The sequence below is a fragment of the Ovis canadensis genome, chromosome 24, assembly GCF_042477335.2.
Source record: "Ovis canadensis isolate MfBH-ARS-UI-01 breed Bighorn chromosome 24, ARS-UI_OviCan_v2, whole genome shotgun sequence".
Classification (NCBI taxonomy): domain Eukaryota; kingdom Metazoa; phylum Chordata; class Mammalia; order Artiodactyla; family Bovidae; genus Ovis; species Ovis canadensis.
The window spans coordinates 25,903,926-25,931,763 of record NC_091268.1 but is presented as its reverse complement, the minus strand read 5'-3'; the positions used below and the strand labels follow the sequence as shown (position 1 = coordinate 25,931,763).

Genomic DNA, 27,838 nt, shown 5'->3' with positions numbered 1-27,838 from the left:
TCCATTTCTGGAACAAAGAAAGAAAAAAAACTAATAATGTCAGCTCTGCATTTATCGGGGACCAAGCACTGGCCACGGCCCTCTACCCCTTTAAGCAATTCCCTCCACAGCCCTATAGAGATGGGGACCCAATTAAAGAGAAGAAGGATGCTCAGAGAGGCTGGGTAAGTTGCCCCAGCACACACAGCTGTCAGGAGACAAAGCTGGCCTTCCAACACAGCTACCCCTGAGTCTGCGTCCTTTCTGCCACGACTGGATGCCTCGAGGCTTGGACAGATGCTAAATTCTCTGAGCTCACATCAACCCTTAAGAGGTACTCCCATTAAAGGACATACTTATCTCCCTATATTGTGATGACACGCTGGTAACCGCCAGTCACCCCTTCTGAAACGTGAATTCCTAGGGCTGGATCCCAGCTCTGCTGCTTATTAACTATGACACGGGCAGCAAGTTATTGGACCTGAGCTTCAGTTCTTCATTCCTTCATCTGTAAAATGGCAATAATTGCAAGAACTATCTCACAGGGTGGCTGGAAGGATTCGATGGAAAGCACTCAGCAGAGCACCAGACACAAGATGAACGTGCAAGGAACGCGGCCTGTCGGGTAGTTATAAGCAGACAGCCTGATGCCAACCTTGTGTCAACACCCGCTTCCACACCCAGCCAAAAGCCAGGCACCAATTCAGCGTCAGCCAAACCAAGCAGAGCCCATCTGGAGATGCCATTCAACCCTGAGCACGGCCTGATTTCTGTCCTTGTGCTCACAGGGGCCCTGACTCCCAACCAGCACTGCAGCACCCTTAGAAAGTGAAAGTCACTCAGTCGTGTCCGACTTTTTGCAACCCCATGGACTGCAGTCCACGGCATTCTCCAGGCCGGAATACTGGAGCGGGTAGCCCTTCCCTTCTCCAGGGGATTTTCCCAATCCAGGGATTGAACCCAGGTCTGCTTTGGAAATTCCCCAGCGGTCCAGCGGTCAGGACCCTGCTCTCACTGCCAAGGGCCTGGGTTCAATCTGGGGATTTTAGTTCCTGCATTTTACTACAAGCCATGCAACGCAGCAAAAACAAACAAAAATAACTGCTTGGAAATAAGACTTTGAAACCCACATTAATGCCCTTCTCAAAGGGACATCACTGAAGGATGGGGGTGGGTCCTCCGGGGGCTTTAGGATATCATCACACAGGAGCCCCTCTGTCCCCATCTCTGATCACTGTTACTTGCTGGGGGAAATGGTTAGCCTCACAGAGCCTCCCAGATTCAAGGCAGAAGTAGGTCTGTGTAGACAGAAGGGCAGAAATGACTTCTACGTTCATCATCTAACACTATGACTTGAGCTCAAAGTCCAACGTGTGCTTCCTTCTTACCTGTTTCACTGCATCCAGCAGTCGCTCCAGCAGAAACTGTCTTTTCATGTCATTGTTCTGTGTTCCTAGAAGGCAAGGGGCTTGATTAGGTCTGTTTGACATTCGCCTTCTACTAAGACTCTGACATGCACCACTTGGCTGTTCTCAGCCAGCATCAACTTTCTCTTTAATAAAATCAATAACAAGACCAGGTATCAATAATCTGCACCAATACAATGAGGTCTGACCCCTTTCCTGTCACTACATCACAGGAAAGCAACTAAACTAGTGTTTCCCAAATCTGGATGATGTTTCTGGAATGATCTAACTTAAGGGTTTCTCAACCTTGGTGTCACTGACATGTGGATCAGATAACTCTCTGCAACCGCCCTGTGAACTGTTAAGATGTCTGGCAGCATCCCTGGCCTCTACCCACGAGATACCATTAGTGTGCATGCACGCGCACGCACACGCACGCGCGCACACACACACACACACACACACACACACACACACACACCCCTAGTTGTGGCAACAAAAATCTCCGGATTCTGCCAGATATCCTCTGGGGAACAAAACTGCCCCCAGTTGAGAAGCAATAGTCTAACTTAAAACATAGGTTTCCTAGCACAGCAGGCACTGCTGGTGAGCTGACCTCACCATCATCTCTAACGTCATTTTCCCATGAAAAACCTAATTACTCAGCCTCTCTTTTAAGGCTGACCTTAAGAAGTTCCAGCTGATGAGATGTAAGCAGAAGAGCGCTGGGAGGGGCCTGGGGGAAAAAGGACAGATGCTAATGGCTTCATTCCTGCTTGCATCCCTCATGCCTGCATCCTAAACACATTGGGGGAAGCCAGAGCAGCATCTGCAGGGAAGCCCAAGAGAATCACAAAGACACCAGCCCTGATGTCATTTTGCTGCTGAACCAAACTAGAAATCTCAGAGCTGTCACAGAACAAATCATTCCATTTGTTCAAGCCCTGTACACTGGGTGGTTACTTACAGTCAAAAGCATTTCCAAACAATACACATGTCATACACCAAACTCCCATTTAAGAGGGTGTGGGGCAAGGCCAATTCTGTCTTCCCAGGTGGCTCAGTGGTAAAGAATCTGCCTGACAATCCAGGAGATGCAGGAGAGGCGGGTTCGATCCCTGGGTCAGGAAGATCCCCTGGAGTAGGAAATGGCCACCCACTCCAGTATTCTTGCCTGGAGAATCCCATGGACAGAGGATCCTGGTGGGCTACAGTCCACGGGGTTGCACAGAATCAGACACAGCTGAGCAACTGAGCACAGACGCATGCTAGGCCACTTCAAAGGCCCAGGTGGAACACTGTCAGAACCACATCTGATGCTCCACAGGGGGCCCAGTGACTCCAATCCAGAGATGTGGCTACGTGTTATGATACCCCAGACACTGAACACAATTGCTTCACAGGAGACCCAAATTTAGGATCACAAGGGAAGTCAGTGTGGGGACTTCCCTGGTGGTCCACTGGCTCCCAGTATAGGGGGCCCGGGTTCAACCAGGGAACTGGATCTCACATGCCACAACAAAAAGATCCTGCATGTTGCAGCTAAGACCCGGCATAGCCAAATAAATAGACAGATTAACATCGTTTTTAAAGATAGAGCGAGATGGTCAGGGTTTCATCCAAGTCATGCCAGGGCCACCCAGTTGCTAACAACCGTGCCCATGTGCTGAGCACTTCCTGTACACCAGGCACCAAACTGAGTCCTCTGAATGCACTGCGTCCTGTAATTTTCATGACCACCCTACCAGCCAGGTATTAGGATCCCTGAATCGCACATGGGGATACAGAAGCTCAGAGGATGAGCAAGTGCACATGCTGACCCACTCGACATTTGCTGAACTTCTACTGGGTGCCAGGCAGTGTTCTAAGTGCTGGGGACACAGGAGTTCAGTGGTATAAAAGAGCCATCTTCTCATGGAATGAAAATGCTATTAGGAAGAAACAAATGGTTCCTAAGTAAACTAACAGAGGAGAAGGTGTTAGAGAGTCACACTAGGAAGAAAAACCAGATGAAGTGAAGAGACCAGGAGGAAGCTGGAGGTCCACGTCTGCCAGGGCGGTCGTGGAAAGTCTCCCTGCACACACGACACCCCAGCTGAGCCCTTTATAATGTGGAGGAGCAGTCACGGAAAGTTATGAGAGACTAGTGTTCCAGGAAATGGCAACCCACTCCAATGTTCTTGCCTGGAGAATCCCAGGGACGAGGGAGCCTGGTGGGCTGCTGTCTATGGGGTCGCACAAAGTCAGACACGACTGAAGTGACTTAGCAGTAGCAGCGTTCCAGGCGGAGCAAACAGCCAGGGAAGAGAGGCAAAAACAGCCTGGCTTCCGTCTCCCAGGACCTGAAGGAAGCCTCCAGTGACTTAAGCAGAAAGCAGAAAAGGGGAAGCCAAGATCAGAGAGGCAGGCAGGGGCCAGTCACAAAGGCCTGGTGGACCATGACACCGGGTTCAGGTTTTTGTTCTAATTTGAACACTAGTCATTGGAACCATCCCCCTAACTGGAGACCATGCCCCTTAAGGGCTATGGCAGGACTATCGTGTGGGCTCCTGCCTTATCCCAGGCCAGGAGTTTAAACCAGTCCACAGACTCTCTATGGACACACAGTAATGAAACTGACTTCCCAAACACTGCCACTGTAATTTTTTCTGGAAAAGGTCTTGAGAGAGGTCAGCCCACGCACCCTTCCCACCAGACAAGAGGCCATCCTGAAGCGTCTTTCAGGATGGCTAGAAACCCCACCTGCCTGAGGGCCTCACACACACCTCTATCAACACACCCTGCTCCTCAGGCAGCAGGAGGGCAAGTTTCTGCTCTTTTCCCTCTAACACCAAAATGGGGAAGGCAGTCTTGCTTTCTTCCTTTTTCCAAGTACTGCACCCAACAACTCTACTTGCCCTTGGGCGATGCCAACTGGAAACGTGACAAGGTTTTCCCCCTTGAAGTGCTTTTGCTATTTTTTCTGATCATAAAAATAATTCGTGTTTTAGAATTATCATACACAACCCAGAACTTCTGGGTATATGCTCGAAAGAATTGAGAGCACAGTCTTGAAGAGCTATTTATATGCTTACGTTCACAGCAGCATTATTCACAGTAGCTAAGACGTGGAAGCAACTCCTGTGTACATCAACAGCTGAATGGAGACGCAAAATGTGGCTTGCACATACAATGGGTATTAGTCAGCCTTAAAAGGCAAGGCAACTCTGCAGTATGCTGCAACACAAATGAGCCTTGAAGAACGTCACACTAAGTGAAATAAAGCAGACACAGACAGAGAAAACACTGCATGACTCCAATTACATGACATACTAAGAGTAATCAAACTCATAAAGAAAGAAAGCATAATGGTGGTTGTCAGGGGAGGCGAGGGAAGAGAATGGGGGGTTAGAGTTTCACAGCTACACGTCTGCACTTTTACAAGATGAAGAGAGGCCTGGGGATGGGTGGTGGTGACGGCCACACAACAGTCAGAGGTAGTTAATGCCACCAAACTGTACACTTAAAAATGCTTAAGATGGGGACCTCCCTGGCGGTCCAGACTAAGACTCCCTGCTCCCAATGCAGGGGCCCAGGTGCGATCCCCAATCAGGGAACTAGTCACACCACAGCTAAAGATCGCGTGTGCTGCAACTCAGTGGTAAAGTACCCGCCTGCCAGTGCAGGAGACAGGGGTTTACTCCCTGATCCGGGAAGGTCCCACGTGCCGCAGAGCAACCAAGCCCACGTGCCACGACTACCGAGCCTGTGACCTAGAGCCCGGGAACCACAATTACTGAAGCCCAAGCACCCTAAAGGCCATGCTCTGCAACAAGAGAAGCCACCGCAATGAGAAGCCTTCGCATCGCAACTAGGGAGTAGGTAGGCCCCGCTCATCACAACTAGAGAAAAAGCCCGACACAGCGACGACGCTCTAGCACAGCCAAAAGTAAATAAATACATAAATATTCCAAAAATGGTGAGGATGGCAAATTTTATGTTACCTGTATTTCACCACAATTTTTTTATAAAGTAATTCACGTGAAGAAGTACAATAACAACATAGCGTGGGAGGGGCGCAGGATTGACAAAGAAAATAAAAATCTCCATCATCTCCTTACTGATCATTGTTAGTGCAGTAATTCACAAGCTTTCACCTGCACAGAAATCTCCTGGGGTCTTGGCTAAAAGGCAGGTTCTAATTCAAGGGCTGGGTGGGGCCTGGGACTCTGCATTTCTCAGAAGCTCCCACGTGCTGCTGATGCTGCTGGTTCCTGACGCACAAGGGAAGAGCGAGGATAGTGTCTACCCCTAGCAAGGACCCCAGAGCTTTCCTACGGAATCTGCAACACTACTTTCCTGGAGCCGCCAGCAGCCTTCCCTGCCTCACCCTGCAAAGCTTCTCTGCGGTGGGAAGAAAGCCTGCTCTCTAGAGAAACAGCCTGCCATGCACCCTCCCCAGACAAGAAGTGCACTTGAAGGAGACAATCCTGACCCGTGGAGGGGTGCCCATGACCATCCCAGCCCTAAATGGGATTAAGGGACCCGCATCTCCCAAGGCAGGGGGAGCACAGGTGCCCTTGGCAACATTCACCGATGGCAGGAGGTGCCCAGGAGGCCCAGGGCCACAAGGCTCCGTGGAAGGAGTGCTGGAGGGAAGTCACAAGGCATCATGAGTTCTCATCCCGGCCAGGCTGCTTGCTGGCCCTGTGACGGAGACAGTCACTTCCCTTCTCAGGACACTGGTTTCTGCATGAGATCATACCCTCCAAGCTCTGCAGTCTGCAAACCTGGGGCCTCTGTTCTGGGACGGCAGGCAAAGCAAGCAATGCTACCAGGCTCTTTCCTACCTTCTCCAAGGACCAGGAGGAGCGAGAGCAGGTGCCCACCTGCTGAGCCTCACGCTGGGCTAAGCCCATGAAGCGGCCAGCATCTAACCCTTCAGGGCTTGCCAGGTGGCTCAGAGGTAAAGAATCCACCTGCCAATGCAGAAAATGCGGGTCTGATCCCTGGGTTGGAAGATCCCCTGGAAGGAAAAGGCAACCTATTCCAGTATTCTTGCCTGGGAAATCCCATTGACAGAGGAGTCTGGAGTGCTACAGTCCACAGGGTCACACAGAGTCCGACACGACTGAGTGACTGGGTACACACGCATCTAATCCTTCACGAAGAAGGAAAGGTGGGCTCCACTCAACAGAGCACTGAGGCTGAGAGGGAAAGACCTTCACTCGTGGCCAGTGCTCACGGAGGGATTCAACTTCAAGTCCACTGATTCGGCCCTCTGTTAAATCCTGCTCACCCTCAACCTGTAAGAAACCTGCAGAGACAGCCCCAGCGCCAATTCAGGAACAATTTCTCTATAAAAGCCCAGCCTTTCTGCTTCCTTCCTTCCGCAACAATGGCCCTGAGTCAACACTATCAGTCAGATGAGCCAGAACAGGCTTCCTTTTCTAAAAAAAAAAAAAAAAAACTGGAGTAGAGTTGATTCACAATACTGTGTGAGTTTCAGGTGTACAGCAAAGTGATTCACGGAACAGGCTTCTTTTTAATTTCTTGTTGAAGTGAAAGTGTTAGTCGCTCAGTCATGACCGACTCTTCGTGATCTGATGGGCTGCAGCCCGCCAGGCTCCTTTGTCCATGGAATTTTCCAAGCAAGAATACTAGAGTAGGTTGCCATTCCCTTCTCCCGGGGATCTTCCCAGCCCAGGGATCAACCTGGGTCTCCTGCACTGCACGTAGACTCCACCGTCTGAGCCGCCAGGGAAGCCCAGTTTCTTGTTAGAGCACCATCAAAAGGAAAACAGAAACTGAGCGGCGCCCCAGGGAATGCCCCCGGGGGCCACAGTGGTCCCCTGAAGCTCTGACTTAGAAATCACCTGCGATGAAAATCAGAAACCCGGTTCACGCGCCTCCCTGTTGTCTCTCATTTTTAGAAGCCTTCAGATCCTACTCTAATTTTTTCCCACAAACCCCCAGCCTTCAGGGACCTCCCGGGGAGGCAGAGCAAGGGTTAAGAGTAGCGAAAGTCACCAGCTGTGGGACCATGGACAAGTTACTTAACTTCTCTGCACCTCCCACAGTTAGTAAATGAGTGAACAGGCATCACGCATCTAGAACAGCGCCTGGTAGACACCCAGCACTTTATACATGCTGACTGTGGTTGCTGGAGAAGGAACTGGCAGCCCACTCCAGTATCCTTGCCTGGAAAACCCCATGGACAGAGGAGCCTGGTGGGCTACAGTCCATGGGGTCGCAAAGCGTCGGACACAACTGAGCTACTTCACTTCACTTGTTGTTGTTGCTGTTGTTGTTGTGGGCAGCCCTACATCCCAGAGGTCTAAGACCTCTAGTTCTAAGAAGTACTTTCATCTGGACCACAGCCAAAGCAATCCAATCCAGGTCTCTGTAGCTGTGGCCCAGGGGAGTATGAAGGTGAAAACGCATCTCTGGCATCTGGGGAGGGAAAAACCAGCAAGATGCCCCCAAGGTGTATATTCCTTCTCCCACCCCTGTCAAAATCCAGGAGGTCAAGGTAAACACGGTTCCTGTCCACAGAGGAGTCAGGTCACTTGGTCAAGGCTGACAGAGCAGTATTTCCTTACCTCTCTACGCAGTAGCCGAGGGAACGTCATTTCTCTGGTCTAAGGCCAACCCTTGGGCTTCCCTGGTAGCTCAGCAGTAAAGAATAGTGGGTTCAATCCCTGGGTCGGGGAGATCCCCTGGAGAAGGAAACGGCCACCCTCTCCAGTATTCTTGCCTGGAGAATCCCATGGACAGAGGAGCCTGGTGGGCCATGATCCATGGGTTCACAAAGAGTCAGACACAACTTAAGGATTAAACAACAACAACATCAGCCTTGGCAATTCACTTAGTGGGTACAAGAGATAAGAAAAGAATATGGCAAGGTTCTCTGGGGACCAGGGAGCAAAGCACTGCTGAGACCTGGTCTGCTGACCTTCCACACCACACTGCTGGCCTGCTGGGGGCCAGGGGAAGCAGACTGCAAGAGTGGGATTTTGGTGGTGGTTTAAGTCACTAAGTCACATCCAACTCTTTGCGACCCCAGTGGCTGTAGCTCACCAGGTTCCTCTGTCCATGGGATTTCCCAGACAAAAATATTACAGTGGGTTGCTATTTCCTTCTCCAGGGAATCTTCCCAATGCAGTGATCAAACTCAGGTCTCTTGCATTGCAAGTGGTCTCCTGGATTGCAGGCAGATTCGTTACCGACTGAGCCACCAGGGAAGGCAGGAACTTGAGCTGTGCTTTAAAAAAAACAGGAAGGCAACTTCTCTGGTGGTCCACCTGCTCGGGATTCACCTGCCCATGCCGGGGACCTGGGTTTGATCCCTGGTCCAGAAAGATTCCACATGTCTTGGGACTACTAAAAATCCAAGCACCACAACTAGTGAAGCCTGTGCACCCTGGAGCCCATGCTCCACATGCATGGAGAAAAGAAAAAAGCCCACATGCAGCAACTAAGACCCAGCACAGCCAAAAACAAACAAACAAATAATTGGGAAAAAATAAAATAAAAAACAGGAAAGAAGAGGAAAATCCACACTGAGAGAACACAACTGCTTAATGGGTACAGGGTGTCCTCTGGGGGTGGGGAAGGTGTTTAGGAACTAGACGGACGTGGTGAGTACATGACATTTCCCATGTGCTAAATTGCCCCTGAACTGTTCATTTTTAAACAGTTAAAAATTGTAAACTGGTTAATTGTTTTTATAATGCTTAAATTTCTAACTTCATAACTGTTCACTGTTTTAACTGTATTAAAAGCATACAGGGTTTCACACTGCGGTGGTGGTTTAGTCACTCAGTCGGGTCCGACTCTTTGTGACTCCCGTGGACTGCAGCCTGCCAGGCTCTTCTGTCCACGGGATTTCCCAGGCAAGAACACTGGAGTGGGGTGCCATTCCCTTCTCCAGAGGATCTTCCCCACCCAGGGCTCGAACCCGCCTCCTGCATCACAGGCAGATTCTTTACCAACTGAGCCACCAGGAAAGTCCAAAGAAAAGGTTCCCTGACATGAGGGTATCTGAATTTCACCTCAATAAGACGATATTCTGTGGGAAGGACAACAGATTGAGCCCATTTAAGGCCAAAGGAGCCAGCACAGCAGGCACCCCCTGGGGGTGGGACAGGACTCCAGAGAGTGCCCAGCCCCCGCTGGAGACACAGGGCAGAAAAGCCCAGCTCACGTCTCTTCCATGTTTCTGATTACACTGAGAGGAGGGAGTGTCTGCCTGATGTACCAGTCAGGCCCCTAACAGGAAGTGGCAGGCACTCTCAAGTGAGGAGAATTCAAGGAGGTTTACTTAATACAAGGGATCCCTGCAGAGGAGGAGGCTTCCCAGGTGGCTCAGTGGTAAAGAATCCACCTGCCAATGCAGGAGATGAGGGTTCGGTCCCTGGGTTGGGAAGATCCCCTGAAGAAGGACGTGGCAACCCACTCCAGTATTCTTGCCTGGAGAATCCCCACGGACAGAGGAGCCTGGCGGGCTGCTAGAGTTCACGGGGTCACAAAGAGTCAGGCACAACTTAGCAACTAAACAACAACAACAACAGAGGAGTGGGAGGGAGAAGCAATCATCAACCAGGATTCCTCCCCTTAACAGGATGCTTGGCAACATCGAGACATTTTTGACACAACTAGGGGGCTGCTGCTGGCGTTTACCACATGTACAGGACAGCCTGACACAATTATCCAGCACAATGTCAAGAGGGCCGAAACTGGGAAATTCTGCTGTCTCGTAAGTTCAATTATCCCATTGCACAGATAACGAAACTGAGGCTCTGAGAGGCGAAAACACATAAACCTCTACTTGTGCTCTGAACCCCACCTCTTCTCACCTGCTCCAAGACAGATATACAAGATACTCCAGCATCTTTTTCCTACATCTTCAATTCTCTCTTCTCATGTATGCAATTCTTGCGGCATACGGGGATGTCATAATATTTGCCCACAGTTTAATAAAAACCATGCTCCCACATGCTGTTCCAGCCGCAACCCCACTCCTCTGCCGCCCTGTCCAGCAGAGCTCTTCCTTCACGACAGCGGCCAGGCCCTCGGTGAGGGCCACTGCTTCCACAACAGCTGTTCCCCGCTCTGGCCCAAAGCTCCTTTGTTCCCATGTCCTTCTGCACCAAATTATCTACACTGGGGCCATAACACCTGAAAGCACAGATGAAAACACAGCAGATGACTCACTGATATTATACAACAAACACAAGATACCTGCAGTGATATTATACCCTGTGACTGCAATTCACATGGTGTGTCTGTGGAGTCCTGTAGGCAGGGGATGTTATCGTGGACGATTTGTGTTTCTGGTTCCCCTCCTCACAGAAGGAACTCAACAGCTGCTGGATCAAGACTCCAGGGTTGAGGCTTCCCTGCCGGCTCAGTGGTATTGAATCTGCACGCCAATGCACGAGACATAGGTTCAGCTCCTGATCCAGGAAGACCCCACGTGCCTCAGCGCACTAAGCCGAGCACCGCAACCATCGAGCGTATGCGCTACAGCCCGAGAGCTGCAATGACCGAGCCCACACGCCGCAACTACTCAAGTCCAAGCACCCTTGAGCCCACGCTCTGCAGCAGGAGAAGCCGCCACAGGAGACGTCTGTGCACACAGCTGGAGAGGAGCCCCGCTTGCCACTGGAGCAAAGCCCACACAGCAACGAAGACCCAGCAAAGCCAATAAATGCATAAATAATCTCTAAAAGACGCGGGTTCCGTTCTCTGGTCCCCCAAGCGCCTGCTTTAAATGGAGCAGTCTCGGGACTTCCCTGGTGGTCCAGTGGTTAAGACTCTGAGTGAGCTTCCACTTCAGGCAGCACGGGTCTGATCCCTGGACAGGGAACTAAAGATCCCACGTGGAGCGTGGCAAAAGACAGAAAGAGAAAAAGGAAGGAAGAAGGAACGAATGGTGGGAGGGAGGGGGAAAGAGAGAAAGACAGAGAGGCAGAAATGGAAAGAAAGGAGGGAGGGAAAGAAGGAAGGGAGAACACCCGAACGCCCGGACATAGCAGCAGCCTCGAGTGTGCAACGCGCAGCATGAGTGAAGCACCAGCTCTGACTGCATTAGCACATGAACAGATAAAACGGACAGACATTCACCCCCAGAGTCAGGGCGCTGGTTCCCGGTACTGTTGGGCAAAGTGGCGCAAGTGGACGAGGACAAAAGGACAGGCTGTCCGCCACCACACAATGGAGAGAGGCAGCCTGTGCTGGAGGCAGATGGGCTCAGGCCGTCCAAGTGGCCTTGTGATGCCTGAAAACAAAGGCTGGCTCAACAGTGGACTCATAAACAGGCAAAGGATTCGCTCTAGAGCAGAGGTCGCCACATATTTTCTGTAAAGAGCAAGATGGTAAATATTTTTGGCTTTTCAAACCAGTTGGTCCCTGTTACAGCTACTTGATTCTGCCATCAGAGTGCAAAAGCAGCCAGAGGCAACAGCTAGAAAGGGTGTGGCTGGGTTCCAATAAAGCTTTATTTACAAAACAGGCTTGCCAATCTTTGCTGTAGGAAAAGTGAGGCTGCAAACTCTATGAAGAGATAGTGTATCTTCCTTCACGGTTAGAGAAATGCAGACTGCAAATTTACCACGGCAGCCATCACGTGTTATCACTGTTCAGTTCAGTTCAGTCTCTCAGTCGTGTCCGACTCTTTGCAACCCCATGAATCACAGCACGCCAGGCCTCCCTGTCCATCACCAAGGTCTAGCAGTTTTCCCTACTTTCTTTAAGTGTGAATTTGGCAATAAGGAGTTCATGATCTGAGCCACAGTCAGCTCCCGGTCTTGTTTTTGTTGACTGTATAGAGCTTCTCCATCTTTGGCTGCAAAGAATATAATCAATCTGACTTCAGTGTTGACCATCTGGTGATGTCCATGTGCAGAGTCTTCTCTTGTGTTGTTGGAAGAGGGTGTTTGCTATGACCAGTGCATTTTCTTGGCAAAACTCTATTAGTCTTTGTCCTGCTTACTTCCGCATTCCAAGGCCAAATTTGCCTGTTACTCCATGTGTTTCTTGACTTCCTACTTTTGCATTCTAGTCCCCTATAACGAAAAGGACATCTTTTTTGGGTGTTAGTTCTTAAAGGTCTTGTAGGGCTTCATAGAACCGTTCAACTTTAGCTTCTTTAGCATACCGGTTGGGGCATAGACTTGGATAACTGTGATATTGAATGGTTTGCCTTGGAGACAAACAGAGATCATTCTGTCGTTTTTGAGATGCATCCAAGTATTGCATTTCGGACTCTTTTGTTGACCATGATGGCTACTCCATTTCTTCTGAGGGATTCCTGCCCACAGGAGTAGATATAATGGTCATCTGAGTTAAATTCACCCATTCCAGTCCATTTTAGTTCGCTGATTCCTAGAACGTCGACGTTCACTCTTGCCAACTCCTGTTTGACCACTTCCAATTTGCCTTGATTCATGGACCTGACATTCCAGGTTCCTATGCAATATTGCTCTTTACAGCATCAGACCTTGCTTCTATCACCAGTCACATCCACAGCTGGGTATTGTTTTTGCTTTGGCTGCATCCCTTCCTTCTTTCTGGAGTTATTTCTCCACTGATCTCCAGTAGCATATTGGGCACCTACTGACCTGGGGAGTTCCTCTTTCAGTGTCCTATCATTTTGCCTTCTCATACTGTTCATGGGGTTCTCAAGGCAAGAACACTGAAGTGGTCTGCCATTCCCTTCTCCAGCGGACCACATTCTGTCAGACCTCTCCACCATGACCTGCCCATCTTGGGTACTCACAGAAAACTAGTCAATCTAATCACACTAGGACCACAGCCTTGTCTTACTTGTTATCACTGTACACCCAGTAAATTCACCAAGAAACATTTAAAATGAAATTCCCCATTTGCTGGCAAGTGAAGTGAAAGTCACTCAGTCGTGTCCAATTCTCTGCAACCCCGTGAACTATACAATCCACGGGATTCTCCAGGCCGGAACACTGGAGTGGGTAGCCTTTCCTGTCTTCAGGGGATCTTCCCAAACCAGGGATCGAACCCAGGTCTCCCGCATTACACACAGATTCTTTACCAGCTGAGCCACAGGGGAAGCTCCAGGGAAACACAATGATCAGAATGGCCATCATCAGAAAGTCTACAAATAACAAATACCAGAGAGGATGTAGAGAAAAGGGGACCCTCCCACACGGTTGATGGGAATGTAAATTGGTACAGTGTGGCGGTGCCTCAGAAAATTGAAAATAGAAATTTATATGATCCAACAATCCTACTCCTGGGCATATACCTGGACAAAACCGTAATTCCAAGAGACACATGCACTCCTCTGTTCATAGCAGCACTATTCACAACTGCCAGTACAAGGGAACAACCTAAATCCCTATCCACAGATGACTGGGTGAAGAAGGTGTGGTGGGTATATACAATGGAATACTACTCAGCCATAAAGAAGAATGAAGTAATGCCATCTGCAGCAACACGGACGCAACTAGAGACTATCATACTAAGTGAAGTAAGTCAGAAAGACAAATACCATACGGTATTAATTATGTGGAATCTAAAATGTGGCAAAGGACTTCCCTGGTGGTGCAGTAGATGAGATCCACCTGCCCATGCAGGGTACACAGGCCCGATCCCTGGTCCAGGAAGATTCCACAGGCCATGGAGCAATGAAAGCCTATGAGCCACAACTACCGAGCCTGCGATCTAGAGCCCGCGAGCCTCAACTACTGACTCCGCGCGCTGCAACTACTGCAGCCCGTGTGCCTAGAGCTTGGGCTCCACAACAAGAGAAGCCCACACACTGCAGAGCAGCCCCTGCTTGCCACAGCCAGAGAAAGCCCACGCAAAGCAAGGGAGACCCAGAGAAAAAAAAAAAAAATTTATTTAAATATACCTACAAAACAGGAACAGATTCACAGACACAGAGAACAGACACGTGTTTGCCAAGGGGGTGGAGGTGGGCGAGGCAAGGACTGGGCATGTGGGATTAGCAGATGTAAACTATTACAAACAGAGAGTGGATCAATCCTACTCCTAGGCACATATCTGGGAAAAACTCTAATTCAAAAAGATACTTGCCACCCCTATGCTCACAAAGGCACTATTTACAACAGCCAAGATATGCAACATAAATGTCCGTAGGTAGATGAATGGATAAAGAAGATTTCATACAGACTTCCCTGGTGGTCCAGTGGCCAAGACTCTGCACTCTCAATGCAGGAGGCAGGGGGTCGATCCCCGGTCGAGGAACTAGATCCCACGTGCCACAACTAAAGATCCTGCATGCTGCAATGAAGATCGACAATTCCCTGAGCTGCAAACATCCATTGCAGCCAAATTAATTAATTCATTTAAAAAAGAAGATGTGGTACATATATACAATGGAATCCTACTCAACCATAAAGAAGAATGAAATATTGGCATTTACAGCAATATGGATGGACCCAGAGATTACCATACTAAGTGAAGTCAAGACAGAGAAAGACGAATACCCTATGATACCACTTATATATGGAATCTAAAAAACTGATGCAAATGAACTTATTTACAAAACAGAAACAGACTCACAGGCAGAAAACAAACTTATGGCTACCAGTGGGGACAGAGAGGGGGTTCAGTTCAATTCCGTTCAGTCGCTCAGTTGTGTCCAACTCTTTGTGATCCCATGGACTGCAGCACGCCAGGACTCCCTGTCCATCACCAACTCCCGGAGCTTGCTCAAATTCATGTCCATCCAGTCAGTGATGCCATCCAACCATCTCATCCTCTGTTGTCCCTTCTCCTCCTGCCTTCAATCTTTCCCAGCATCAGGGTCTTTTCCAATGAGTCAGTTCTTCGCATCAGGTGGCCAAAGTATTGGAGCTTCAGCTTCAGCATCAGTTCTTCCAATGAATATTCACGATTGAGTTCCTTTAGGATTGACTGGTTTGATCTCCTTGCAGTCCAAGGGACTCTCAAGAGTCTTCTCCAACACCACAGTTCAAAGGCACCAGTTCTTCAGTGCTCAGCTTTCTTTATGGTCCAACTCTCATATCTCACATGTACATTTGCTTGTATGCAGGTCAAGAACTGTTGCTTCTTGACCTGCATACAGATTTCTCAGGAGGCAGGTAAGGCAGTCTGGTCCAGCTCTCACATGTACACTTTCCGGTACATGACTACTAGAAAAACCATAGCTTTGACTAGACGGACTTTTGTCGGCAAAGTAATGTGTCTCCTTTTTAATATGCTGTCTAGGTTTGTCATAACTTTTCTTCCAGGAAGCAAGTGTCTTTTAATTTCATGGCTGCAATCACCATCTGCAGTGATTTTGGAGCCCAAGAAAATAAAGTCTGTCACCATTTCCATTGTTTCCCCATCTATTTGCCATGAAATGATGGGTCTGGATGCCATGATCTTCATTTTTTGAACGTTGAGTCTTAAGCCAGCTTTTTCACTCTCCTCTTTCACTTTCATCAAGAGGCTCTTCAGTTCTTCTTCGCTTTCTGCCATAAGAGTGGTGTCATCTGCATATCTGAGGTTATTGATATTTCTCCCAGCAACTTATTCCAGCTTGTGCTTCATCCAGCCTGGCATTTCACATGATGTACTCTGCATAGAAGTTAAATAAGCAGGGTGACAATACACAGCCTTGACATACTCCTTTCCCAATTTGGAATCAGTCCATTGTTCCATGTCTGGTTCTAACTGTTGCTCCTTGACCTGCACACAGATTTCTCAGGAGGCAGGTAAAAGCAGTCTGGTATTCCCATCTCTTAAAGAATTTTCCACAGTTTGTTGTGATCCACACAACAAAGTCAAAGGCTTTGGTGTAGTCAATAAAACAGAAGTAGATGTTTTTCTGGAACTCTCTTGCTTTTTCTATGATTCAACGGATGTTGGCAATTTGATCTCTGGTTCCTCTGCCTTTTCTAAATCCAGTTTGAACATCTGGAAGTTCTTGGTTCACGTACTGTTGGAGCCTGACTTGGAGAATTTTGAGCATTACTTTGCTAGCGTGTGAGATGAGTGCAATTGTACAGTAATTTGAGAGGGGGATAAATTAGGAGTTTGGGATTAACAGATACACACTACTATATATAAAGTAGATAAACAACAAGGTCCTACTGTATAGCATAGGGAACTATATTCAATATCTTATGACCTATAATGGAAAAAAGAATACACATATAACTGAATCATTTTGGTATACATCTGAAACTAGTACAACATCATAAATCAATTAGACTTCAATTTATTAAAAAAAAAAAAATGAATTCCCCACTGCAGGTAAAGCTTCAGGGAAATAGGAATGAACTACTGGTAATGAGGAGTGGTCCAGAGACTGGAAAGCAAGGTATAGGAAACACCAAAAGCTACAAGAATATCAAAGCACCTTCCTGACCCCTGGGAACCTAAACTAAGGTGGAAAGGGTGGAGGGGGTGGAAAGGGGTGGGGTGTAGCGTGGGTGATGAGGAAAGTAACAACACTCACAGTCATCACTCACTTTCTTTTTTTTTTTTAATATTTATTTATTTGGCTACATGGCATCTTAGTTTCAGCATGCAGGACCCTAGTAGATCCCAACTAACACAGGCTTAGTTGCTCTGCAGAATGTGGGATCTCACTTCCCTGACCAGGGAGAGAACCCACATCCCCTGCTCTGCAAGTTGAATTCTTAACCACTGGACCACCAGGCAAGCAAGCCGCCATCACTCACTTTCATCTCCATCTTCTGATGAGGGAATTAAGAGTCAGAGAAGTTCATGGACTTCCCTGGTGGCACAGTAGATAAGAAAGGTCTGGGAAGATCCCACAGGCCTCAGAGCAACTAAGCCCGTGGGCCACAAGTACCGAGCATGTGCTCCAGAGCCCTCATGCTGCAACTAGCGAGCCCACCAGCCACAACCACTGAAGCCCGAGCGCCTGAGAGCCTGCAAGCCGCAACTCCTGAAGCCCCTGTGCCTACAGCCTGTGCTCCACAGGAAGAGAGGCCACTGCAATGAGAAGCTCGCGTACCACGACGAGAGAACAGCCCTCGCTCTCCATGACTAGGAAAAGCCCGCGTGCAGCAAGGAAGCCACAGAATAAAACAAAAATAAACCAATAAAGAGCCAGAGTTCAACAACCTGCCCAGGTTCTTCAAGTAGGGAGCTAAACGCGGGACTGCTTGAGTTCACATCACTTTCCACTGCAACATGCTGCTGCTGCTGCTGCTAAGTCGCTTCAGTCGTGTCCGACTCTGTGCGACCCCGTAGACGGCAGCCCACCAGGCTCCGCCGTCCCTGGGATTCTCCAGGCAAGAACACTGGAGTAGGTTGCCATTTCCTTCTCCAATGCATGAAAGTGAATTCACTCAGTCGCGTCCGACTCTTAGTGACCCCATGACCCCTACCTAAACCCGGTGTCGGGGCAGATTTTTCCAGCCCTGTTCTAGCACAGGGGGCAGCAAACAACAGCCCCCAAGCCAATCCGAACCACTGCAGTTCTTCTAAATAAAGTTTTATTGGAACACAGCCACGTCCTTTCACTTACATATCGCCTGTGCTGCTTTTGTACAACAGCAATGCGTAGCTGGGACGGAGACCAGATGGCCCGCAAAGCACAAAATATTTACTATCTGGCCCTTTACAGAAAACATTTGCCAGCTCCATCCCAGAACATCAAAAACGGAATTTACTATCTTTTCCTGCACTAGAAGAATGGTTAAATGACTGCGGCACATCAATTTAGTGGAATGTTACACATTTCTAAAGAATTGTGAGGAGAAGGAACACAGGAAAATGTTATAATAAATGGAAATACTAATTCAAGTGTAGACTCAATGCAACTGGGTAAAATGCCTGTGCTCTGAACATAGTCAGGCCTTCCCTGGTGGATCAGATGGTAAATAATCTGCCTGCAATGCACAGAGAGAAGTTATCTAAACAGTTAATATGCTAGAAAGGTAAATATATTTATAGGTCTGTTATGTTATCATAGTAATCTTTGGTATCATTTCAGAGTTTTGCTTAATTTTTTTAAGGAGAAGGAGGAAAGGGAAGATTCCAAAATATGCCAAGGTGGGTAGGGAGAAACGAGATATTGAGGGCAAGTTTCCCCCCTCATGGGAAGCCAGCAAAGGGTGGCGGGGCAGGGAGGGGAAGGCTTCGAGATGGACAGATGGACGAGCTGAAGTCAGGGAGAGGAAGGGTCCTCCCTCCCCTTGGGGCCTCAGCTGCTTCTCCCACACCCCTCCCCACCTCTGCAAAAGGAATTCTGACCCGTCTAGCAGCTCAGGAGCCTCTCCCCTCCCTCAGGTCTCTGCTGAAACGGAACCTTCCCACGAGGTCTTCCTTGAGCACCCCGCTCCCAACTGCAAGAGCCCTCCCCCTTTAGTTCATCCTCCAACCAGATGACAGGTAGGACGGATGCCACCCTTGGGCTCTGGACTGGGCATAGAACCCAGGCCTGGGCAGCTAGGGCCACGGTGACCAGTCAGTTCCAGGATGGCTGCACAGCAAGCCAGACAGCTGAGTGAGCCCCAGGATTTCTGCCGGAGCAATTGGGAAAGGCCTGCCCTGCTCGGGTGTTGCTACATTGTAGGATGTGACCCAAGAGCTGCTGGTGGCCCTCCTGCCTCCATGGTGGGGAGGTTGCCTGAGGGCAAAGCCAACAGAGATGAAGATAGTGGCCAGCCAGACAGAAAGGTAATCCTGATGACTCTCTAAGCGCCAGCTGAGCCTGAAGACGCCTATGCTAGACCTTCCCAGCACAAGATATTTTAAACTCCCATTGAGGACTCCCCTGGTGGTCTAGTGGTTAAGAATCCGCCTGCCAGTGCAGAGGACAGGGGTTTGATCCCTGGTCCAGGCAGACTCCACATGCAACAGGGTAACTAAAATGTGCCACAACTACTGAAGCCCACCAACCGCGATTACTGGGCCCGTGCACGCAACTAGAGTAGCCCCTGCTTGCCACAACTAGAGAAAGCCCGAGCACAGCAACAAAGACCCAGCACAGCCAGAAATGATTAAATATACAGAATTATGTACAGTTAAAAATAAATAAATTCCTAGTGTCCGGAATCAGCTTCCACCACGTGCAATTATAGAGTCCTGGCTAACACATACATTACTCTAACACTTTGGGTACATTCATTCAACTCCCTTCAACAAACACTGAGAGTGCAACCTTTTGTTACGTGACAGAAGATGCGCCAAACTGTCACCCAATAAAAGCCTGCGGAATGCTGAACCCTGAATTTCCAGCCGGACTCTGCTGCCACTAGCGCCTCACTCTCACTGGTAGCATTTTAAACACGTTGCAATGGCTTTGGCAGAAAGAGAAATCAAGAACCATCAAAACTTTCACATTAAGGTTACTTTAGGGAAATTATCCTCAAGACATCATCGAAAGAAAGGAAGACTACCTTGAACGGGGCGGGGGAGTGAGGCGGGGGGAAGGACTTCCTTGGTGGTCCAGTGGTAAAGAATTTGCCTTCCAGTGCAGGGTACATGGTTCAATCCCTAGTCAGGGAATCAAGACCCCACATGTCATGGGGCAGCTAAGCCCATGCGCCACAGCCAGATAAGCCTGCATGCCGCAGTTAGTGAAGCCTGTGCGCTGCAAAGACGACCCAGCACAGCCAGAAAAGGGGAAAAGAAAAAATAGAGGGGGTGGAAAAGTTTCTGCAAGTCAGTGGTTTAAAAATATGTCACATGCATAATGATGGATTACTGACGGATTGTGAAGTCCATATAAGTGATCCATATGAAGACCACATAGCAATATGATAAAGTATTATTCAGAAATGTTAAGGGTAAAAGCAAACACGAATTTATGTGATAGTGCTAAAATTACTTCAGCCTATGTGTTTCTCAAGCTTTTTCTCCTTCCCTCCTAGGATCCTTCCTAGACATTTTTTCTTCATCACTCCCTCCATGAAATCTCAATACCGATAATCTGTACATCATGCAGATCTGTGCCTTGGGCACAAGAGCAGATGTTTCACCTCCACAGGGGTGATATCACCTGCTGAAAACTCACAACTGATGTGCAGGCAGGACGGGAGCTGCTTTATCTGGGATTTTGTGGTGCTGAAGAAGACTCCTGAGAGTCCCTTGGACTGCAAGGAGATCCAACCAGTCGATCCTCGAGGAAATCAACCCTGAATATTCACGAGAAGGACTGATGCTGAAGCTGAAGCCACCTGATGCAAAGAGCCAACTCACTGGAAAACTCCTGATGCTGGGAAAGACAGAAGGCAAAAGGAAAAGAGGGTGGCAGAGGATGAGACGGCTGGATGGCATCACCAACTCAGTGGACATGAGTCTGAGCAAACTCCGACAGACAGTGAAGGACAAAGGAGCCTGGCACGCTGCAGTCCATTGGGTTGCCAAGAGTCGGACACAACTTAGCGAAGGAACAACGACGATGATGACGACGAATGTTCACGTTGCCAGAATTTAGCGGATTCAGTTTCAAAATGCAAGCCCTCTGAGCATTTGACTTCCTGTTGGTCACCCAGGCACAGCCATGCAACAGGGAAGTGGGAGTGGGGATCCATGGAACCGAGCCCAGTGCCACTTGCTGACAAGGGAGGCCGTCGAATGTCTGCTGACAGCGGGACCCCTTCTTCTCACACCCGCTGTAACAGACCAGCCCAGGGCCCTCAGCTGGGGTGGGGGGCTCCAGGTGTGCCATCAGCCCCTTTTCTGCCCTGAATGGAAACCACAGCTGTTCTCTTCTCCACTCATGCATTTCAGCTCATTCTTTGCTTTTAAACCACTTTTTTTAATTGAAGTATAGGCAACTTACAATGTTCTGTTAGTTTCAGGTATATAACAAAGTGATTCAGATATATAATATATATAACCATCTGAGCCACCAGGGAAACCTATATTATATGTATTATATATATATATATATACACACACACACACACACACACACACACACACACGTTCTTTTTCATTTTCTTTTCCATTATAGGCTCATTACAGTTGATTAAGAGATATTGAATATAGCTCCCTGTGCTATACAGTAGGTCCTTATTGTTAACTATTTTATATATAGTAGTGTCTAGCTGTTAATCCTAAACTCCTAATTTGTCTCCCCCCAACCCTGCCATCAGCCGCTCCTTTATTCCAAACACAAGCCACTGCTGGAGATGAGGAAGTAAATGCCAGACAGAAAATCATGACAACCATGAAAAAAGTCATGAAAATCTGAGAGAAAATCTTCAACATTCCAGAAAAATAAGAAAAAGCTGCCAGAACGCACCTAAACATCAGGCAAGTCGCAGCAGTAAACTACCCACTAAGCCCCCAAACTCTGGTGTTTCCACCCTTTAGAGCTTGTCTGTTTCACTCATTATTTGACCTCTCTGGGTCTGGCTTTCCCCAGACCTTGAAGCCAGGATTTCAGGGTCTTTCTAATGTAAGAAGGATTCATGACAGAATAATTACTGATTGAAATGAGTACCAAGGAGCTTCAAACATAAAGTCTTACAAAGACAGTGCCTGAGAACCATAATAATGACTTTCTGCCCCTACAAGTGCTACTTTTCCCAATAAGGGCAAAAGCGTTATCTGAAAATCAGAATGCCTTAGCTGACAGGCTGGTGATCAAGCATTCCCACCTACCAGATTCTTCAATGAGAAACAAGCAGATCACGACACTATCGTGCTAAGACAACCACCCACATCCAGCAGGTGGCCATCATCCTGGCAACTTGTCTCCTTCTACACACACACGAGTCCATAAACACTGTTTTACGTGCACGTCTTAATGTACATCAAGGTGTATATCTTAGGTGTAATTCTGCACCCTGCTTCTTTTTAGAGAACACTAACAGTACTTTGGCCACCTCATGCGAAGAGCTGACTCATTGGAAAAGACTGATGCTGGGAGGGATTGGGGGCAGGAGGAGAAGGGGATGACAGAGGATGAGATGGCTGGATGGCATCACGGACTCGATGAACGTGAGTCTGAGTGAACTCCGGGAGATGGTGATGGACAGGGAGGCCTGGCGTGCTGCAGTTCATGGGGTTGCAAAGAGTCAGACACGACTGAGCGACTGAAATGAACTGAACTGAACGGTAAGACATAGTCACGCTGATGTGTATAAATCTGTTTCATCCCTTCTAACATCTCTGCGGTCTCCCACCATGTGACCATGCCACACACACATGTCCACTGCCCTATCAGTGCTCATCTTAGCTGTTTCTGGCCCCGCGATGCCCATTTATCTTGTGCGTGCATTACCTAACCACTCCACTTCCTGGTTATTTGCACTTAATGTATTGGGCCTTGTAGCCATCTGACCTCTGCCTCTACTGGAACATTTTCAACTGCAAAACAGCAAACTCTAATTGCCAATTTACAGGCTATGTGAGAGACTGAGAAACAGGTCAATGAACCACACCAAAAGGATGCCATCAGCAAAATCCCACCAAAGTCAAGTGTTTCCTTCCATAAAAATGTCAGGGGGGCAAAAAGGGAGAGAGAGATGAAAGGGGAATCCATAGTTTAAAAACAGACTTTGTGCTTCAAAGGATACCATGAAGAATGTGAAAAAACAACCTACAGACGGGAGAAAAAAACATTGTAAAGCTATAATAAGGGACTTGTAGCCAGAAATCATATAGAATTCTTACAGCTCAGCAATAAAGAAAAACCCAGTTCAAAAAAAGAAAAATGGACAAAGAATCTGAACAGACTTTTCTCCAGAGAAAATACACAAATGGCCAACAAGCACATGAAAAGATGCTCAGTATCCACACTCATCAGTCAGTTCAGCCGCTCAGTCGTATCCGACTCTTTGCGACCCCATGGACTACAGCAGGCCAGGCTTCCCTGTCCATTACCAACCCCTGGAGCCCACTCAAACTCACGTCCATCCAACCGTCTCATCCTCTATCGTCCCCTTCTCCTGCCTTCGATCTTTCCCAGCATCAGGGTCTTTTCTAATGAGTTGGTTCTTCGCATCAGGTGGCCAAAGTATTGGGGCTTCAGCATCAGTCCTTCCAATGAATATTCAGGACTGATTTCCTTTAGGATTGGCTGGTTGGATCTCATCAGGGAAATGCAAATCAAAACCACAAAGAGATATCAGTTCACATTCACTAGAATGGCTATTATCAAAAAGAGCACTGGTGAGGACATGAAGAAACCAGAACCTTCTTACAGTGCTGGATGAATGGAAAATGGTGCAGCTACTTTGGAAAATAGTCTGACAGTTCTTCAAATGCACTCAACAAGACTTCCCCAGTGGCTCAGTGGATAAGAATCTGCCTGCCAATGGACATCTAGGTTGCTTCTATGTCCTCGGCAGACAAATGGATAAGAAAAGCTGTGGTACATATACACAATGGAATATTACTCAGCTATTACAAAGAATGCATTTGAACCAGTTCTAATGAGGTGGAGGAAACTGGAGCCTATTATACAGAGCAAAGTAAGTCAGAAAGAAAAACACCAGTATATAATAAACTATATAAATACAGTATATTAATGCATATATATGGAATTTAGAAAGATGGTAATGATGACCCTATATGCAAGACAGCAAAAGAGACACAGATGTAAAGAACAGACTGTTGGACTCTGAGGGAGAAGGCGAGGGTGGGATGATTTGAGAAAATAGCATTGAAACATGTATATTGACATATGTGAAATAGATTGCCAGTCCAGGTTCAATGCATGACGCAGCGTGCTCAGGGCTGGTGCAGTGGGATGACCCTGAGGGATGGGATGGAGAGAGATGCAGGAGGGAGGGTCAGGATGGGGAGCACATGTACACCCATGGGTGATTCATGTGAATGTATGGCAAAAACCACCACAATACTGTAAAGTAATTAGCCTCCAATTAAAAAGAAAAAATAAATAAAAAGAATCTGCCTGCCAATGCAGGGGACACGGGTGATCTCCAGTCCAGGAAGATTCCACATGCCTTGGAACAATTAAGCCTGTGAGCCACAACTATTGAGCCCACGTGCCTAGACCCTGTGCCCTGCAACAAGCCACCAAAACAAGAAGCCTGCACACCACAACGAAGAGTAACCCCCACTGGCTGCAGCTAGAGGAAAAGCCCACACAAAGCAACACAGCCCCAGCACAATTAATTAATTACTTTTAAAAATGCACTCAGCAATTCTATTCTTAGATATCTACCCAAGAGAAATGAAAACCTACTATCCACACAAAAACTTATATGTGAATGTTCACAGTGGCATTATTCATAATACCCCAAAAGTGGAAACAAGTCAACGTCCATCAAATGATGAATGGACAAACAAAATATGGAATACCCACACAACAGAATATTATTTGGTCACTAAAAAGAATGAAATGCATATACATGCTACATGATGAAGCTTCAAAACATGATACTTAGTGAAAAGAGTCAGACACAAAAGGCCGCCTATTATATGATTTGATTTATACAAAATATCCAGAATAGGCAAATCCATTGAGAGAAAAAGTAGATCAGCGGTTGCTTGGGGCTGAGGAAATGGAAAATGAAGAACAGCTGTTAATCAGCATGAAGTTTCTTTTTGGAGTAATGAAAATGTTCTAAAATTTATTATGGTGATGCTTGCACAATTCTGTGAATATGGCAAAAATTTAAAGAAACAAAAAAAGAGAGATCTAAAAAAAAGTAAAAGACAAACCAATCTGCATTGTTTAAACCTTATTTAGACCCTGAGATTTTAAAAGTACACCATAAGGAATTCTCTGGTAGTCGAGCAGCTAGGACTCAGCACTTTTAGTGCGGGGGTGGGTTCAGTCCCTGGTCGGGGATCTAAATTCCCGCAAGTAGTGCAGCTTGGCCCCCCTTTTCCAAAAAAAAATATACTATAAAATAAAATTATAAGACAATCATGGAAATTTGAACATTGAATATCTGATATTAATGAATCACTGCTTATTTCTCAGAGGTATGATAATGGAACTGTGTTTTTTAAAAAGGATCCCTATAGCTTAGAGACACATATTTTTTAAAAACTTACAGATGGAATGATACAGTATCTTGGACTTGCTTCAAATTAAACTGGGGAGGAAGGCAGGAAGTAGATAGGTATATGGGTGAAATGGTCATGAGTCAGTAACGGTTCATTAGACTATTCTCACCACTTTTTTTTTTTTGCCTTGAAATTTTCTTAAATTAAAAAAAGAAAAAAGAACAGAAGACAGGAAACAGTTCCATGCCACAGTTTTTTTGTGCCAATTAATCCCATAGGCGAAAAACACCTTGGACTTTCCCTCCCAACCATCAGCAACCACTTTTTCTGCCTCAGTTACAATCTTTCCAAAAGAAGACTTTCATCCTTGCTTAATGCTTTTTCCTAAAAAAAAGTTCATGTGTTAGTTCCCTTCTATAATTTGTTTAACCTTAAACCTAATGGGGTTTTTCAACTGAATTTTAAAATTTCTTTAATTTTGATACTAAGTTGCTCCCTGAAGGCTACATTGGTCTTTCCCTTGGCTTATCAATTTCACTGGCTCTCACAATGTAGGCAGCAGAAAGAAGGGTTCAGGATTGACAGTCTAAGGTGGAGACACCATGCTCACATAAAAAGGAAGAGATTTCCAGCGCTACTTAGCTCCAGCCCTTGTCCCAGAAGGGAAGCCAGAAAACAACCCTAACTGAACCCCACAGGGTCCTTACAGAAACAATAATAGCAGCTCCAAGCTCCTTACCATGTGAGAAGCACAGTACCAATCACTTTACCTGAGTAATGTTATTTAGTCACTGCAACAAGCCTAAGAGTCAGATGCTATTATTTATCCTCATTTTGCCGCGACTTCGAGAATGTTCAAGCACCTTGCCCTAAATCACATGGCTTTCTGCGGCAAAGCTGGGATTTGAACCCAAGCTGTCTGCCCCCAGGGTCTGCACTTACCCCAGGCTACATTACCTCCTGGATGAAATCATCACATCTTTGTTGTGGTATCACTAAAGTTCAAGGACCAGAAACCCTTAAGTAGACCAAAAATCGTCTGACAACAGAAGCTGGACCACCTCCCAGGAAAACGCCCCTCCCAAGCTCCCCGCTACAGCATCATCAATTTCACAAACATTATTCATGAATAGCAAAACAAAAGGCACCTAAGTTGTTGGAAATGATCCACAGAGTTAACTTAAAAGTTAAAGATGAAGAGAGACACAGGGCCTTCACTTTGCCCTGCCTCAACCTCCAGAAAAGCCTGGGTCCAAGGTCAGGGCCAGCAGCGCTGGTTGCAAGGATTCTGTAGAGGCAATTCCACAGTGAGGGGAAAACAGGCAGAAGGAGGGTAGGCGGGTCCTCCTAAGTAAATCCAGATCCCAGTCAGGGTAGCTGGGAGGCTTCCCTGAGTCACTCCCGTCTCCACATACTATACCCAGGGATGACTTAGCAGCAAAACACAACAGATCTCGTGAGTGGAAACGGCTGAGAATACCCGTCCAAGCCTAGGGACTAAACTTCAGAAACGCTGAGGACAGGCTGTACACACACCCCTCCCAGCCTCCCACCAAAACCACCCAGCACTCCAGTGGAAGGGAGAGGAGTGGACGGGAAGGGCGGAGACCCCCAGATGGGCTCAACACTGGACAGCAGGGGAAGGGCTGCAGGGCAGGTCAAGTGAGACCTCAAATGAGCAGGAGAAGAAATGGAAGGAGCTGAAAAATGAAAAAATAACCAAAATGCAAGAAGCAAGGCTCAGAGAGGGACAATGAGAAACTGGGAACAACTGGGGACTGGAACAGCAAAGAACTGGGGGAGGAGGAGAGCAGGGAACCGCAGAGTCGGGGAAGACAAAGAGGATGGAGAACTCAAAGTCCTCTGGGAACCGAGAGCTGGGGGAACGCGGAGCACAGGGGTCAGCAAACTAAGAATGACCGGCAACAGAATGGTCAGCAACACTCTTTGCCCCTGCGGAGACTGGAGTGACTGGGGACAGAGGCCTCGGGAGTGGCTGGGGAGCAGGGGGGCCCAGGAGTGCAACTCAGAGGGTCGAGGAGTTAGGAGGAGTTAGGAGGGACTGAGATACAGGAGGTCTGAGAACTGGGGGTCTGGTAACTGGACAAGGGGGTCGGAGGATGGGAAGGGACTGAGGGATCCGGGGGACAGGTGTCCAGCAGCAGGCTGTGTAAGTGATGGACAGGGGTCAAGGGACTAGGAGTGCCTGGACTCGGCACTCCAGAAAAGTGCAGGTGACCAGGGGCCAGGACCTGGGGTACAGGGGTCCGGAAACTGGGAGCGACAGGACGGGGTCCGCGAGCAAGCGGGACGCAGGGACTCGGGGGCTGGAGTGTGTAGCTGGAGCGGCGGGAGCTGGAGCGGCCGGGGCGGGTGACAGCGGCCAGGCCGCCACTCACCGCTCATGGTGCTGCTCCCCCCGGCCGGTGCCTACCGCGCCGCCACCACTGCCGCCACTGCCGCTGCTGCGCTCCAGACAGGCCAGGAGACGGCGCGCCCCGCCCCGCCTGCCGCCCCGCCCCGGAAGTGGAGCGCGGACGCCGCGGTCC

The 27,838-nt window shown here is 48.0% G+C and overlaps 1 protein-coding gene across 2 annotated transcripts in view; it reads right to left on the bottom strand.

Annotated features, from left to right (window-relative positions):
* SNX29 (sorting nexin 29) overlaps positions 1 to 27,817 on the bottom strand; it is a 603,019-nt gene extending 575,202 nt beyond the window's left edge. The window contains exons 1-2 of one of the 2 annotated variants that reach the window (XM_069569984.1): positions 27,689 to 27,817; positions 1,368 to 1,432 (exon numbers count right to left, since the gene is read on the bottom strand). In XM_069569984.1, coding sequence (XP_069426085.1) covers positions 1,368 to 1,432; positions 27,689 to 27,695 — 72 coding nt within the window. In that variant the 5' untranslated portion in view covers positions 27,696 to 27,817. The remainder of the gene's footprint in view (positions 1 to 1,367; positions 1,433 to 27,688) is intronic. The other variant, XM_069569985.1, reaches the window with a different exon arrangement.
* Between the last annotated feature and the right edge of the window lie 21 nt (positions 27,818 to 27,838).